Source organism: Hakea prostrata, chromosome 7 (genome assembly GCF_041222555.1).
Source record: "Hakea prostrata isolate BN-2017 chromosome 7, UWA_Hpros_2, whole genome shotgun sequence".
In the NCBI taxonomy this organism is placed as follows: Eukaryota; Viridiplantae; Streptophyta; class Magnoliopsida; order Proteales; family Proteaceae; genus Hakea; species Hakea prostrata.
Window position 1 is genome coordinate 8,947,464 of NC_142606.1, and position 15,290 is coordinate 8,962,753.

The 15,290-nt window shown below is 38.2% G+C and overlaps 2 protein-coding genes across 2 annotated transcripts; both read right to left on the reverse strand.

Moving 5' to 3' along the window:
- Positions 1–323: 323 nt before the first annotated feature.
- Positions 324–7,159, reverse strand: LOC149009509 (110 kDa U5 small nuclear ribonucleoprotein component CLO-like). Its single transcript, XM_089162096.1, has 10 exons — positions 6,745–7,159; positions 4,434–5,189; positions 3,026–4,288; positions 2,795–2,893; positions 2,545–2,703; positions 1,948–2,033; positions 1,665–1,863; positions 1,414–1,524; positions 1,017–1,223; positions 324–915 (listed from the first exon to the last, which is right to left on the reverse strand). The coding sequence occupies exons 2-9, from the start codon at positions 5,175–5,177 to the stop codon at positions 1,074–1,076; spliced, it is 2,811 nt and encodes a 936-aa protein (XP_089018222.1). The 5' UTR covers positions 5,178–5,189; positions 6,745–7,159; the 3' UTR covers positions 324–915; positions 1,017–1,073.
- A 3,749-nt stretch (positions 7,160–10,908) lies between these two features.
- On the reverse strand, positions 10,909–15,201 carry LOC149009510 (Hyp O-arabinosyltransferase-like protein). The gene is made up of 8 exons (XM_089163618.1): positions 14,693–15,201; positions 13,580–13,647; positions 13,242–13,443; positions 13,047–13,144; positions 12,855–12,924; positions 12,369–12,440; positions 12,063–12,176; positions 10,909–11,263 (listed from the first exon to the last, which is right to left on the reverse strand). The coding sequence occupies exons 1-8, from the start codon at positions 15,104–15,106 to the stop codon at positions 11,204–11,206; spliced, it is 1,098 nt and encodes a 365-aa protein (XP_089019744.1). The 5' UTR covers positions 15,107–15,201; the 3' UTR covers positions 10,909–11,203.
- Between the last annotated feature and the right edge of the window lie 89 nt (positions 15,202–15,290).

Sequence of the window (15,290 nt, forward strand, 5' to 3'; positions counted from 1 at the left end):
CTTTTAAGACCACAATAGCAAGAATAGACTAAGCCCATAGAGGCCTGAACACCACCATAACATACCCAGCGCCTGAATGAGAACTCAACTCTCCCCCCGGGCCCTGGGCAGGCCTCCGAGTCCGAAACAATGTTTTGCCTTTGGAATGAAATATCAAATATGTATATATTTTTTTGGGTGTCAAGCATGGATGGGATATTTTGACTAAAGAGGGATAGTCCGATAGATCCTTTATTGTAGGTGAGTGAGGAGCAAATTTCGACTTTTTTTTTTTTTTTGGGTAAGAAAGAAACCCACGTGGAGACAACAACTGATTCGTCCAACAACAAAGTGGTATTAGGCCATGATATCCGGGTCAGAATCAACAATGACACATTTACTACATTATCAAACCAGAGTTGATCATTCTAAGAACATAAGCAAAATTACAAGTTTACAACTTGTAAACTGAGAAGCAAGACAACAGATAACTGGTGGCTGAGCACTCAGGGAGATGGGTTTGTTAATATCCCTGAGGATTGAAATCACCATGTTGTCAGATTCAACCACCACGCTCATAGGACCAGTCTCCATAGCTCCTTGAAGCCCCTCACGAACTGCCAATGCTTCCCAATCCAAGATGTCAACAAAAACTACGGGAATGGTCCTTGCAAGTAAGGGATGTCCTTCCTCATTCCTTATGAAACCCATCCAGACTTACCAGAAGCTTTACACATGGGCTGTACTTGAAACCATTGAAATCCCCTGAGTCACTACTCTAGATAAAGACAAATCTACCTGCGGAGCGAGACCATAACACCTATCCCAACTTGCTGTTCATATTATCTGCTGATGAAGCTCAGCTGCCTGCTGAGCCAGCTGGACCACCATAGCTTCATCAAAGAACTTACTTATGCTGACATCTTCACTCATTCCCTATCATTTTACAATGTCGAACCAACACAGTAGTTAGCATTACATTATAGTTGCAAGTTTCGACAAAACTAAAAGAAAACTCTGCAGTTTAAGAGCATTACCTTCCTACGCCTTGTCTTCACCATGAAATCTCGTGCAAGGTGCGGAGGAGGTGCATGTTAAAGGGGCTTTAGGACTATATTTTTGTCAAGGGGATCTCCAGGAACTATAGCCCAATGGTCAAATGCAGAGAGCGAAAATGCCTGTCCTTGAGTATGATACCTCAAGTCCGTCTCAAACCCAAACGATTCTATCACTGGTAAGAATGCCTACAGTTCAAAGATAAAGAAAAGAAGTCACAATGACGTAAACCAGAATCCACAATGCAGGGAGAAAGCAGAAACATAATCCACAAATAAAGAACAGGGCTTTGCCAAATTTAAAATAAATAAATAAATAAATAGGATATATACATAGAAAAATTGCGAAAAAGTACTAATAAATATTTTATAAGCGAACCTTGACAATGAAAGCAGGAGTTCCTGCTTGGGGAAAATCAGCCGTAACATGTCCACGCCTATGAGAAAACACGGCGTAGACTGCAGGTACACAGTCTTTTGGGGTTTGGATCTGGCACCACAGGCAAAAATAAATGATAAAATCTACTATAAAAAGACTTACAACATTGTCTTGGGTAATTCAATACATTTTGTATTTCTATATTTCAAATATTTATGATCTGTTTTCTAATAGTAGTAGCCCGTATTTACCTCGACATAGTATACGGGTTCCATAAGCCTTGGAGTTGCCATGAGGAATGCTGAATAAGCAACCCGTCGAGCAGTTGGAATGATCTGACCAATGCCCCGATGCAAACGCTCAGCAGCAATCCTTGCATCAACAATCTTGAATTTTACATTTCTGATGGGTTCATCACAGAGTGGTCCTTCTCGAGCACCCCACTGGAATCTGCTCCATACATCAAAAACTGTAAGAAATCAAAGAGCAGGAACATGATACAGAAAGGCAAAAGTAGGGAAATAATCATTTTACCCTTGAACAATGGAATCCTTGACTGCATTCAGCAAATTTTTGTCGACTTCACTTGGAAAAGTATCGTCTAACAAAATGTTAGGTCCCTGCACACAGATTTTACATCATTAATTTTTCTTTTTATGAAAAAGAGAATTAGATCATTTTTTAAGCATTTTTTAAGAAACAAGGAAGAGTATGAAGACCCTCAATGAACACGTGGCCCAACCCCCAAAAAAAATGTATAAGAAACTGAATTTGAAAATTTGGCTCCACCCAGACCCCATATGGCATTACCAGTACAGCTGGTAGTGAAAACACACAAAAGACATGCACCCAATGCATATTTTTGCAAATAAGGCAACACATACTATTAACTAGCCTAATTCCTTTCCTTTCAAAGTGGAAGGGATTTGACAGTTCAAAAACTGGACACTAGGCCTGCACATTTCAAGGGTGAAGAAGATAATGGGAACACAAGATAATTATGAAATTGGATTCATAACCAAGCATAAGTACAAATTTGACAATTATCGAGAATTCCAAATCAAAAGCAGCGACTTCAACCTAAAACTAAATATACAGAAGAAATGCACCATATAACTCATATTCATGTACCTGCTTATCAGCCCCAAATGCCCAAATAGACCGTGCTCCAAGTAAATCCCAATCATATTTTGTTTGGAAGAAATCCCCAAGTTTCTTTTTGGGCCAATCAATGCCTACAACCCCATTCTCAATATCCTCTGCAAGACCTTTTTCCAAGGGCTCTGCAATCTAAACACAAAAAACATCTAAAGCTCACCCAAAAAAGAAATTTGTCAAAATCAAAATTATCAGGAATAACCAAAAATATTGACTACCCTACCATGGTTATTTTGTTCTTTTTGTTCGGTGTCTCAGCAAAACATTTCATTGATGAAGACTCCACCACTGTTTCACAGAATGTCACAACAGGATCTGCTACCTATATGAACCCCAATGATGTCAGAAATCAGGTGTGGAAGGGACATAGAACAGACAGCTGTAAACAACAAAGTTCCTTCATAATTTTACCAAGAGAATTTGAAGGAAAGCATGAGAAAGATCATAGCAATACCTTAACTTCCACTTCAGAATAGAGCTCCCTAAGGTCCTTCATTATAGAGTCTAAGTATAACTCTCCAGTACCCAAAATGGTATGTTCACCAGACTCCTCGACCTTTGTAATTGCCAAAGGATAGCTCTTACTAATCTTTCTAAGACCTTCCACCATCTTTGGTAACTCACTCGGATTCAAAGGTTCAGTTGCAGTCTTGACAACAGGGAGAGTATTGAACTTGAGAGGCCGGAAAATATACAAATCTTCATCATAGTCCACATTGCAAAGTGTAGCGGTCTTCATGATTGAAGCATCCACCCCTTCAATGAGAACCCAAGAGCCAGGAAGAGCCTTGCTTATGGGCATCCTGTAACGAGATTGATAAACCCACAATTTCGTTACTTCTTTTGTCGTCATGTCCTCTTCATCATCTGGTGAGTAACCTTCACCTAGTACGCATACGGTCTGTCCAGTCTGAATCTCACCACTGTAGACTCTACCAAAAGCATCAAATACACTGCAATCAGACTTGGGATAGAGTTTTGTGACATTAATCATAAGTGGACCAAAAGGATCACAGTTTTCCATGGCCTCATAAACCAATGAGTCTTTGAGTCCTGTATATATATGTTCCACCTTCCTAGCAGCAGCATCCTTGGCTGATTGGATGTGATTAACTAGCATATCCGTAAACCCCGTTGCAGTTCCAAAAACTGAGCTACAAGCCAGCCTTAGCAAGGGTCTAACATTTAACTTGTATGCTGCATTGCTAAGTGTAACACCAAGTTCAGCAAGAGTTGGCTCCACACTCTGCTTATGTTCTCCAATTACTTGGCTATAGATTTTATAGAGTGGCTCCAAGATAAACTGCACAAATGATCTTTCCCCCCCACTAGCAGGTGGCTTCCTCCTAAAAACTCTAGCATCAGGATGATAGTACATATCTCCCCAAAGGCGGATAGCAAACTTATCAGTATCAAATGGGATCCCGTGAAGCTTAGAATAAAGTTTAGCAAATGACTGCAAAGTGAAGGACCAACCGGCACTTGAACTTGCAAAGCAAACATTTCCTGCAGCTGGATCAATGGTTTGTAATCCACCTGCTGTAGCTGAGGCAGCAGCTATGTGGTTGTTGATGACTTCTATTATATGCCTTATCTTATGGTAAGCATCCTTTGGAGGCAACTTAAATTCAGTAATTAGCCTGTCAACCTTGTTTATGACAACTACAATGGGAAGCCTTTCTTGAATTGCATGGCGTATGGCCCTCTCCGTGTTTACCTGCAATGCAATAAGCAAAAACCTACTGAACTTATAAATAGCTTTACTCAAACAATTATTGCAATAAGAAAACATCATTGGTTTACACACATTAGAGAGACTATTATCTTTTTAAAAAACAGTAAGATAAGGGTGAGTGACACACCATCACTCCTTCAGCAGCATCTACAATCAATACAGCACCATCAGCAAGTCTGAGAGCAGCAGACATCTCATCGGAGAAATTGACATGGCCCGGAGTGTCCATTATATTACATAAGTAGGATTTTGCATTGCTATCCTCAAGAACAAGAGACATGGGCACTGCCTTGATTGAGATCCTTCTCTCTTGCTCATCTATCCTTGTGTCTGTGTACCTCATGTGCTTCTCACTATTTGGATCAAACGTTGAGATGTGATGGGTTTGTTCAATCAGCATGTCCATGAAAACTGTTTTACCATGCTGCAGATGCCCGACAAGGACAACATTCCTAACCAGCAAGGGGTTTGACATAAGGCCCAAAAGGAATTTTGTATCTACATAGGTAGAAGAATCCTTCACCCCCAACTCAAATTTTATATCCATCAGAGGCTTTATAATTGGTTGTTCAAGGGGCTTCTCATCTTCATCCATCACAAGGGTCTCAACATCCTCACCGAACACCTTTTCTGCAGTAGGATAATACTTCTTATCTTCAGCAAGCACAACCTGATTATCCATATCAACATCATTAGTTGATGTTATCCATCCAGCTGAAGCAGAAGCAGTGTTCTCGTCATCTAAGACTCGTTCTTCCTCGTCTGGTTTGTCAGGTAGGTCCTCATCATCCTCCCCAACATCAGAGTCTCTATCAGATTCTATTTCTGGTCCAATATAGTTCCCAAACTCATCATATAAGCTGTCATCCATGTTGATTATAACCTGTGATAGAAAGGCTTAACGAGTGTAACATGAAAGTAACCAAGGAAGCCAAAATGACTACAGTGATATTTAACCAGTTCTGAAAAGTTCAAGTTCAGGCTTAGTCAGTTTTCACTTGAAAAATAAATTTGAAAATGGGAAACCAGGTGAAGGGGCCGATGATTTGAAATTTCTCAAATTAGTCATCAATTCATCATTGCTTTAAACCATTAGCCTCAAAAACGTGAGAAGCTCTCCAACTTTAACTGATTCTGGTCCACATGCTCTAAAGTTTAAAAGGCACAAGGTAGCCCAGCACTGGATATCAGTCATTCAGAATTACTTATGTTAATTACATTAGGAATGCTAAATAATTAGTCTTCCAAATGGTTACTGGAATCAGTTATTTGAGTAATGATTCCACATCTGAATCTCACACATCTTATCATGATAGGGTAAAAATAAACATAGGTGGGGTCACCAGAAGAACAAGAACACAGGGTGCTTTGTAGGTAGTTATAGAATTATTAAAATTAACCAATACTGGCTGTATACTAAGCAATCATCAGTATCTAATTTGCAATACTAATTAAGTAAATAAGATTCTACAAGCAAAACTACGAATTGAAATAACTCCTGTGATGGAGAACATCTAAAACAGTCAACAAGCAAGTGATCAAAGACTCAAAATAACATGCCACCTAATTGAAAACTCAAGCAGTAATCAGCAAACCAGACCCTTTTTAGTTGACAGTCATGTATTTCTCAACGTTCATGCAAACCGTTAGAGCAGTAAACTAAGGAAAAGATTTATAAATACTAGTCTTATAAGGAGAAGAAAAGAATAACGGAAAGACACATCATGGCTACTTTCTCCTACTCTGTGACTTATAAATGCTAGTCTGGTACATGGATAAAACGGGAGCAACAGAGAAAGGATATTTGATATGCACATGCTGTAAAGAGGATCAGATCATGAATGGGACATGGTCAAAAGGCATCTAAGAAGATGGAAGTCAATGAAAATGGACAGTAAATGTTTTAAACACTTAAATTTGAACAAAATGGGACCTAAAAAGGGAATCCTAAAACACATAAATTGGGAATCAATTACCTAAATGCAACCCAATATACAGTGAAGCAGACCCACAGCCAAAAAAGAAATTAATAAAAAAAAAAAGCATTTTCTTTTCGTATCCTCCTAAGAACTACAAAGACCATATCATCCATGAGAACTACAAGGTCTAATGTACAGAAAAGACCCATAGGTCCCTAGAATTGCAAAATCCAATAAACCTTAGTAAATAAAGACCAAAGCACAGATACAGAAGTTGAATAGGGTTATAATATATGATTATAAAGGAAAATAGGGGGATGATGGCTTCCGTTTTTGGTTTTGGTCAGGACCAAAACCTGAGCTAATTGGCATCATTAAATTCTAACCTGAAGATAGATTTCTATGTATACTCCAGAAACCCCTTGACGTTAATTGGCATCATTGGAAATGCATAATAAGTAGAAAAAGACAGACCTGTAGCTCTCTATAGCCTACAAGGAGAGAGGGAGGGAATCTGACCTATTTCCTGAAGGTGTCTGCTGCTCAAACGAGTCCCTGACCTTGAAGTTGCATGCAGGTCGCTCCTGCTCAAAGAAATCCTGGAACTAGAAGAAGCTGTGCTGCAGCTCACTGGGCAAAGCACCAGAATGCAACTGTAATGATTTAAGAACTCTTAGGATATGGTTGACTTTCAAGTTTCACTTCCTCTAAATTCTAAGCAACCTTTGACCGTATACCTAGATTGCAACAGTAATAACAAAGTAAAATGTTTCGTTATACAGCAGAAATCCCACCAAAGAGGTCCAGATTAGTGGATAGCCTAGCGAGAAGCATACCACTCTGTTGGATATTGTCTTCATCATGGTCTTAGGTCTCAACAAAATACAAAATTTTGGGTTTACCTAAAAAAGGGGTCCAGATTTATTGGACAGATAAAAACACTTACAGAGTAGCTCTTCTCAGTGGCTGAATGGAGACAGTCAAGGTTTAAAGTGTCCCATGTCAGTGATGTATCGGTATATTGATTATTTGATTTTAAGAGACATTTCATTTTGTATCGTATCGTATTGTAGATACATATCAACAAGTGCAAAATTAGATGGAAATGACCTAACTTGAATAGAAAACAATAGATATAGATATTACAACCTACAAAAAGTAGTAGAAAATGCCTTCTGTTTGAAGGCCCCTTTGAACTCAGCAAAAATAGGGCAAAGGGGTACTTAAAATTTATACCCTAAACAATTTAAAAAAGCTGATATCAAACTCTATAAACCAGTGCCTTCATTTGTTTTTGTATGGAACTTCAAATTTGCTCAGTTTCTCTGTTCCTGTAAGCCAGTTTGTCATCGGCACAATACACTTATACCGTTTTTCCAATTACAATGGAACTAAACCCAACAGTTCTGAAGTCTCACTTCACTCATCATTAATCTCATCTCCTCTACTTTCTCAGTTTCTCCCACATTTCAGCATTTACATATATATTTGAAAGCAACGTCAAATCACCTGACTGATCAGGCTCCTAGACAAGGAGCCTCTCAGCCACTTCTTCAGCTATTCAAATCGCTTGTAAATTCTACAAGCACTAAGTGGAATTCCCCAAATACTACCACTATGATTTGTTAACATTTTATCAATCAATCGTTTTGCTGATTCTCCCTGCCCTGCCTAATAGGTCAATAATGCATGCATAAAGGTCCTCTAGAGGATCAATACCAAAGTCCCTACTCATTGATTGAAAAAACGCCATCCTTCTTCCACCTTACCAAAATGACTGCAGATTGATAGGATCATAAGATTGAAACAGAAGTTATGAAAGTGGGTATGTAGTAAACATCTGAGAAAAAAAGAGTAACTGCTTCTGAATATAAACCACGTATCTCAAACCCACTGATCATCCCACTCTAGATAACATTTCTTTCAGATATCCAATAGAGCACTTTCTGGGCCATCGCAATGGAAATGCACTTAGCATACATATTAATGAAGGCAGTATAAATTACCAAATCCAACAGAGTAAAGAGTAAGAGCCAAAGAAGAAAAAAGTGAGTAAGACATTCGTAAGGAAAAAAAGAAAAAATAAAAGACGCTAACCCTTTCTCAGATTCAAGCAGTAGATTCAGTGGAAGCAATGTTTGGGTTCTGGGTTCTGGAAGCAAGGTTTCTGTAAAATGCTTCGTTTATACAGTGGAAATCCCACCACTTATCTTCCTCGTGGTCTTAGTCTCAATATATTTCAGGTTTATCCAGAAAAAAAAAAGGGTGCAGATTCATTTGACATATAAAAACACTTACGGAGTAGCTCTCCTCAGTGGCTGAACTGAGACGGTCACTCACAGTCGCCTGGTTCTTGAGTCTTGTATAACTTCATTCACCACTCGCCAACCGCCAACCTGGAAACAACCGACAAAAGCAACGAAAATGAAGTGGTAAATTTTGGTATCAGCCCAGTCACGAGGGTTCGAATCCCACTGGCATCGGGAGTTTGAGCATCAGACTCTAGTTTTAATTTTTGGAAATTTTCATCCCCAGTGACACCCCGGTGGAAAAATATCTTTTGCGCTGCACTTCCCTCTGCGCTGTAGTGCATTTTACACCAAATGATTAGTTGATTGTTTGGAATAAAGTGGGGTGGGAAAAAGGAAAATTCTGAAAAATGTGTAAATTTATTCTTTTCCTTAAATCCAATGGTGGTGTTGGTTGCGGGGTGGGGAGGGCGGTTCCTGACGGCCTTGTGCCCTTTCCCCCCGCTCTTTTACCCCCTTTTGGTGGGTTTTGTGGGTTGGGAAAAGTAAAAGTGGGACCCCCGTCCTTTTCCACCCTTTCCTCCTTTTCTTCTCCCTCCCCCCCTGTGGGCCCCTGTTTTTTTCCCCCCTTTTTCCCCCCCCCTTGCCCGCCCCATGATTAGTTGAGATTGAAAGTTAATTTTAAATTTTAAAAATCCTCTTTAGTCTTATATTTACTTTGTTTTTTCAATCAATCATTTAATATATATATATATATATATATATGTACATAGCAGAAGATGTTCCTCCCTCAAAAATCTCAATAAATAAATAAATAATACCACCCCTGAGTTATTTGTCCATCATATCCCCCATAAGATCAAAATATATATATCAATGACACTTATTGGGGTTAATAAATTATAGTTAAATATAATATACAACAACAATAAGCCTTGTCCCAACTAAATGGGGTCGGCTACATGGATTTTTGCCCTCGAATCAGTTTTGTTCGAGGTCATGCTAGATACAAGGCCTAAGCTATACATATCATTTCTCATCACTTCTCCTAAGGTTATCTTAGGTCTACCCTTAGCTCTTTTAGTTCCTTCAATCACTTCTCTGTACAAGGGCATTTATAGGTCTCCGTTGAACGTGGCCGTGCCACCTCAAACGACTTTCTCTGAGCTTACCACTTATGGAACAACTCCCAGACCAACTCTAATATGATGGTTTCTTATCTTATCCATCCTAGTTTTGCCACTCATCCATCTTAGCATCCTCATTTCTGCTACACTGAGTTTATCTATATGATCATTTTTAACAGCCCAACACTCTGCACCGTACATCATAGCTGGTCAAACAACGGTCCTATAAAATTTTCCTTTAAGCTTTAATGGAATACGCCGATCACATAAGACCCCGAGCGCACCTCTCCACTTCATCCACCCTATTTTAATTCTTTAGAAAACTTCATCTTCTAAATCACCTCTTTTACTTATGATTGAACCTAGGTACCTAAAACAATCACTATGAGGAATCTCTTTATCGTCAAGTATCACCACCTCATCATCTACCCGATCATGACTAAAGTTACAAACTAAATATTCTGTCTTCGATCTACTAAGTTTAAATATAATATAAATAAGTTAAACATTTTGAAAAAGACAATAATAACCTTGAAAGTAAAAACCCTTGACATCTTCCTCTACCTTCTATTACTTCCTCCTCTTCCAATCTTAAATTCCTACAAACTTTTTGGGGTTGATATTGAAAATGGATAAATAGATTAGTAATCAAGAATCCGACATTGAATAACTCAGGCAATAACATTAATATTGGAGGTAACTCAGTGGATGGGGCTGAAAATTTTCCTCTTTTTTTTATTTAATTAAATAAAACATACTACACCCTTTTTTTTAATACCGTATTCTATATATTTTGGACCCAAAAAATGAAGAAAAAAAAGGGAGGTGTCCAGATTATCTTCCGCTGATCATCTTGAAAATGAATTAAGGGAAGTTTTTATATACGTAGAACATAGGAGAAAGGTCTGGTCCGAAGAAACTCTGAAAATACCACTTATGCTGAACTTCCTTGTTTTGATCCAAGATGGAGTTTCTAGCTCAAATCTACACTATTTTGAGTATCTATCTGCATTTTGTTAGATGAACACTTTTTATATTTCACCAGCGACGGATATTGTAAAACAGTAAAAGCTGACTTTTTTGGTCCATCACAAGGACTGAACTGAAGCATGCAAGAAGGCATACACCTTATCATCAAAAGAGGTCTGCTCAACTTACCAAAAACAGAGAAAAAGAATCGGTGTAACCACGGTGAATAACTCTAGCTGATCTAGTTGATACCACTAGCGCTGGAACATTTTACTGCTCTACAACTATTTGATGATATCATTAACTTCTAAGAACCCTTACTGACCAGGAAACTTGCCTTTTAAAAAGAAACCGTAGAATTACTCTCTTTTCCAGAAATCGTCTTCCAACGTCTCAATCTTCAACAATACTTGGCTTGACTTGTATCAATAAATTACAGATTCGTATATCAAAAGAAGCTACAGATTCGACATTGCTTCCTCAAAATTGGATCTACAATTTTTGGCTAAAAGCAACCCGTAGTCATGGTTTCTTGAACCCTGCGTTTCACACTTAACATGGTACATGGGTGAGAGGAAGTGTATGGATCTTCACTATCCAGAAAGCAGGCTCTGTACCAGCAGCTCCATAGCCTCAAGCATCCCAGTTAGGAATGTTTGCTGTTGCTTCATTTACCATTTTCACGAGGGTCACCTGAAGCATTTAGTTGACAACAATGTTAGAACTAACAAGGAAAGAGAAGATTACCACAAGTCAGAAATTCTCTTGGTAAGCTCATTCAGCACCAGGAGAAGAACCCATCACATAAACTAAGTAGGAAAGCTGACCAGAATATTGAATGGAATATCCAGTAATCTAAATTAAAAACATGGCTCTTTAAACCTTCCTGGCATCCATGCCAGGAAAAACTTATTAACAGAGATAGACAGGGAAGTGCTGTAGAACATAGTCACTCAATATACAAAGCATCCAACTAAACTCTTCTGCATTCAGCAGATTATGACCATACACCCCATGGATGTTTCCCTATGATATTTTTCCTATTCTAAAGGCTATAAAGAATGAATCACTTTATAGGGATCACCTAATACAGTGAAGCACTCTTTAAGTGGAACTATCCATGAACCTTCATTCTATTAAGTTGCCTATACTGAGATTTCAATTTTCAGTAGAAGTTCAAACTAAGTCGCAGCTACTTTCATTCAGTCACTCTTTCATAAAGGTTTTACTAGATCCACTTCAGCAAGTACCCTGCATGTATCCATCATTCTCATCATATAACCAAAGGAGTTCTCTGTCATGATTAGGATGTAGAAATAAACAAGATTAACAACTGTGAAACATGGATACACTACACAAAACAGATTCTTCTCATTTAAAGATAACTTATTTTCTTCACCAAAGATAGGAAACAAAGGTAGAATCTATAGCATATGATTTGTCTGGTTTATTAGAAGAACACAGAAGAATTAAGGTTAAGGACAAAGCATACCACGCTTTCTGGGACACCAGCTGGAGGTAGTGGAAGGTTTTTTGGAGGTGGGACATTATCATATGATCTCTTGTCAAATCTCCATTCTCCAATCTTCCCATATGTTAATTTACCCTGTATAAAAGATCACAACAGTCTACATTACATCAACCAAGTAATACAGCTAAGCAAATTTTCTTGAAGAAAATTAAAAAAGGTTATGTGAGGATTGATTTCAGGGTCAAAATTTGATTTTGTTTTGAAGGGCAAATACTTTTAGTAATGTCTTCTAACATGAGACACATAACTTAGTGATCATGGAAGTACCTTCATGTCATAGTCACAGCCATATGTATAATGGATTATAAGCTTCTTCCCGACTTCTGTATCCCAGGGAGGCTACAAAAAGGCAATTGGTCGTTAGCAAACAAAAAAAAATTTCCCCAAAGATAGATATTTACCATGCAGACAAAATTAAGACACTCATCCAATATCAGTGCATTCTACATTAAGTGCATAAGGTTTCCATTCTTGATATTTTCAGCCTGATATAGAAAATAATCAAACTAACAATAGCAAGCATTTTGTCTGTCTAACCATCTAAAGACCATCTATGGGTCAGTGACATCTGTCACAAGAAACACCTATGCAAATAGCTTGCTTCTGAGAACATCAGTGCATAACACCAGCAGATGGTAGAAGATTCCAGAATAGGTCAGCTTGTATAATTGAAATACTTTATGGTCCCAATTCTTTTCCTGCTCTAAATGTAACTATGGAAAAAGGACAGAAAAAGTAAAGAATTCATAGCACCTGAATCATGAAATCCTTGTACAATATATTACCAACACCATGCAAAGCAGACGAAACAGCATAAGCATACCTGCATATAGATGCCTAATGAAAATTATGACAAGAACAGAGTGAAGATACGAGATTAGATGGACATAAGAAGAAGAAGAAGAAGACGGGTTAATTATCAGTTCACTTAAGAGAAATTCTCACATCTCAAGCACCCAACCAAATGCCTTGTCTGTCTCTGCATCTTTCTTCATTGCCAAGGAAACATTCATCCATGTAGGAGCAATTTTTTGAAGAGACGCCTAACCCCAATTGATGCAAATGTCAAAACATAATGCAAACTAAAGTGGGAAAAAAAAACACACCTTTCTTGCAAATACGCTGGACAGAAGAACACACCTTCCGAACAATGACAGGAGAATTCCCAATGGGATCAATTTTGGTAATAGGCCCGTTCTCCTCAGGGAAGAACTTTCGAAGAATAGTCTCATACTTTTTAGGTTCGATATAAAAGAAAGGGAATGCAACTCCAAGCCCATCTACCGACAAGTTTGGTATAGGTTTGACAATAATATGGTCTGGTTCTGCCATTAGTATGTAACTGTGAGCCAAAAAAAAAAAAAAAATAATAAAAGGTTAACATTTATACCTAATTGCTGTTATGGCATTTTTAAACATAAACTAAATGACTGAGGAAACAATTTTCCAATATAGCCAGGGGAGAAAATGTTTCATACTCTTCTTTAATGTCTGCCTTTTGAAGCCACTGTACAAATGCCCAGGGTCTGTTGAGGACTATATACCCCTGAAACCATGAAATGAATAACTATCATCAAGTACACAACAGAAGTTCAATGCAATCATATGTCAGAAGTTTCTAACAAATAACATGTCTAAGCATGGTAAACCATTGCTAAAGAATCTATGCTTCTCTTCAAAAAGAATAATGAAATGAAGATTCTTCTTTCAGTTCTATGGCAACTAAACCAGTTCAGTGTATGATGGAAGCAAAAAGGATGAACTCAGCTAACCACCACTTCAAATTGTGATTGATAGAAGTTATGATGGCGTGGAGTAGTTACAATATCAAATGAAGGAAGATGGGTTATGGACACAGTTCTGGTGCCAACACCTACTTAGTCTCCTGAATAAACAAACTTGCATCTTCACATTGAGATCCGTTTCTTAATTGTGCCAGATGTCCTGTTAAGCCTAGTGTTTTACAGTACAAATATGTTACTCATTCTCCTCTCTGTAATTTAGCCCACCCGGGAGACTATGATTCAATGGGCTATTGAGTGGATCATTGCAGCCAACACCTACGTACTCTCCCAAATAAGCAAACTTGCATCTTCACATGGAGATGCTTCTTAATTACACCAAACAGTTGGTAGACGTATTACAATAGAAAATAAGTTATTCATTCTCTCCTCCATAATTTAGTCTACCTGGAAGGCTATGACTTAATTGGCTCTTGTGTGGATCATTGCAACCACTAATGATCTGTCATGATAGAAATGTTTATTAATTGGTCTGATCAGTGAAGTTCTAGTTTAGCTTGGTTGAGGATGTCTTACAAATACAACATACAAAGCCCATAAGGGGGAAGTCGACACAAAAACATCTAATCCTAATTTCCAGTAACAATACAATAAAGGAGCACCGTTAATATTCATGACTCATGACCCATAAATTATAACTAAACCAAACAGATCTCAATTCCAAAAGAGACACCCAAAAAAAACCCTAAATTTTTTCCCTGATTTGAGATGAAGTTTCCATAACACAGCATCTAATCGAGGAAGAAACTGATGAGAGTGAAGTTAAAAGGGAAAGTAACAGAGAGATACCTTATCCATTCCCTCAGGGAGGGGCTGTGCAACGAAAGTAGGAATCTCATCCATGAACTTGTCAGGCTTCCCAGAGTGCAAAATCCTGGTAAAACCACCCATTTCAGAATTGGGGTCATTCTTGAACTTCTTGAACCAGTAGTACATTATCCTGGACTGCCATGTGTTGTACACTGAATCAGACGCGGTGACAGCAGTATGGAAGAGCCTTTTCTTCGAAATGGTCTTCTGCCGTCCCAACGGCATCTTGATGACGGGGTCCACAGAGAGGTAACGAAGAGATGAAGAAAAAGGGGTGCCGGAGACGGGGAAGCCTTGCTTAAGAGGAGCATTTGCAGAGATGATTAAGTTGTAAGTTAGGAGAGCAACCGAGAAGGTGATAAAGACGCTGTAGAAGATACTCCCAAAACCCATCTCTTCTTTCCGCGTTCTCTTATTTCTTCGACTAAGCTAACTATGCACATTCGTTGTATTTCATATATATTTTCTTTTTTCTTAAGATTATCAGTCTGATTATCGTTTCATGATCATCTCGGGTGATACATTTAGATTTAGATTATCACCCAACAAAAAAAATATTGATAGATTTAGATTATTT

Bases quoted from the DNA above. Each gene is read 5' to 3' on its own strand.
- LOC149009509 (XM_089162096.1), bottom strand. From the start codon at position 5,177: ATGGATGACAGCTTATATGATGAGTTTGGGAACTATATTGGACCAGAA. The intron at 4,289-4,433 runs GTGTGTCACTCA...ATTGCATTGCAG, and splicing joins ATGCTGCTGAAGGAGTGATG to GTAAACACGGAGAGGGCCAT. The intron at 2,894-3,025 runs GTATTGCTATGA...GGGTTCATATAG, and splicing joins ATTCTGAAGTGGAAGTTAAG to GTAGCAGATCCTGTTGTGAC.
- LOC149009510 (XM_089163618.1), bottom strand. From the start codon at position 15,106: ATGGGTTTTGGGAGTATCTTCTACAGCGTCTTTATCACCTTCTCGGTT. The intron at 12,925-13,046 runs GTGAGAATTTCT...ATCTATATGCAG, and splicing joins TTTGGTTGGGTGCTTGAGAT to GTATGCTTATGCTGTTTCGT. The intron at 12,177-12,368 runs GTACTTCCATGA...TCTTTTATACAG, and splicing joins GCTGTGACTATGACATGAAG to GGTAAATTAACATATGGGAA.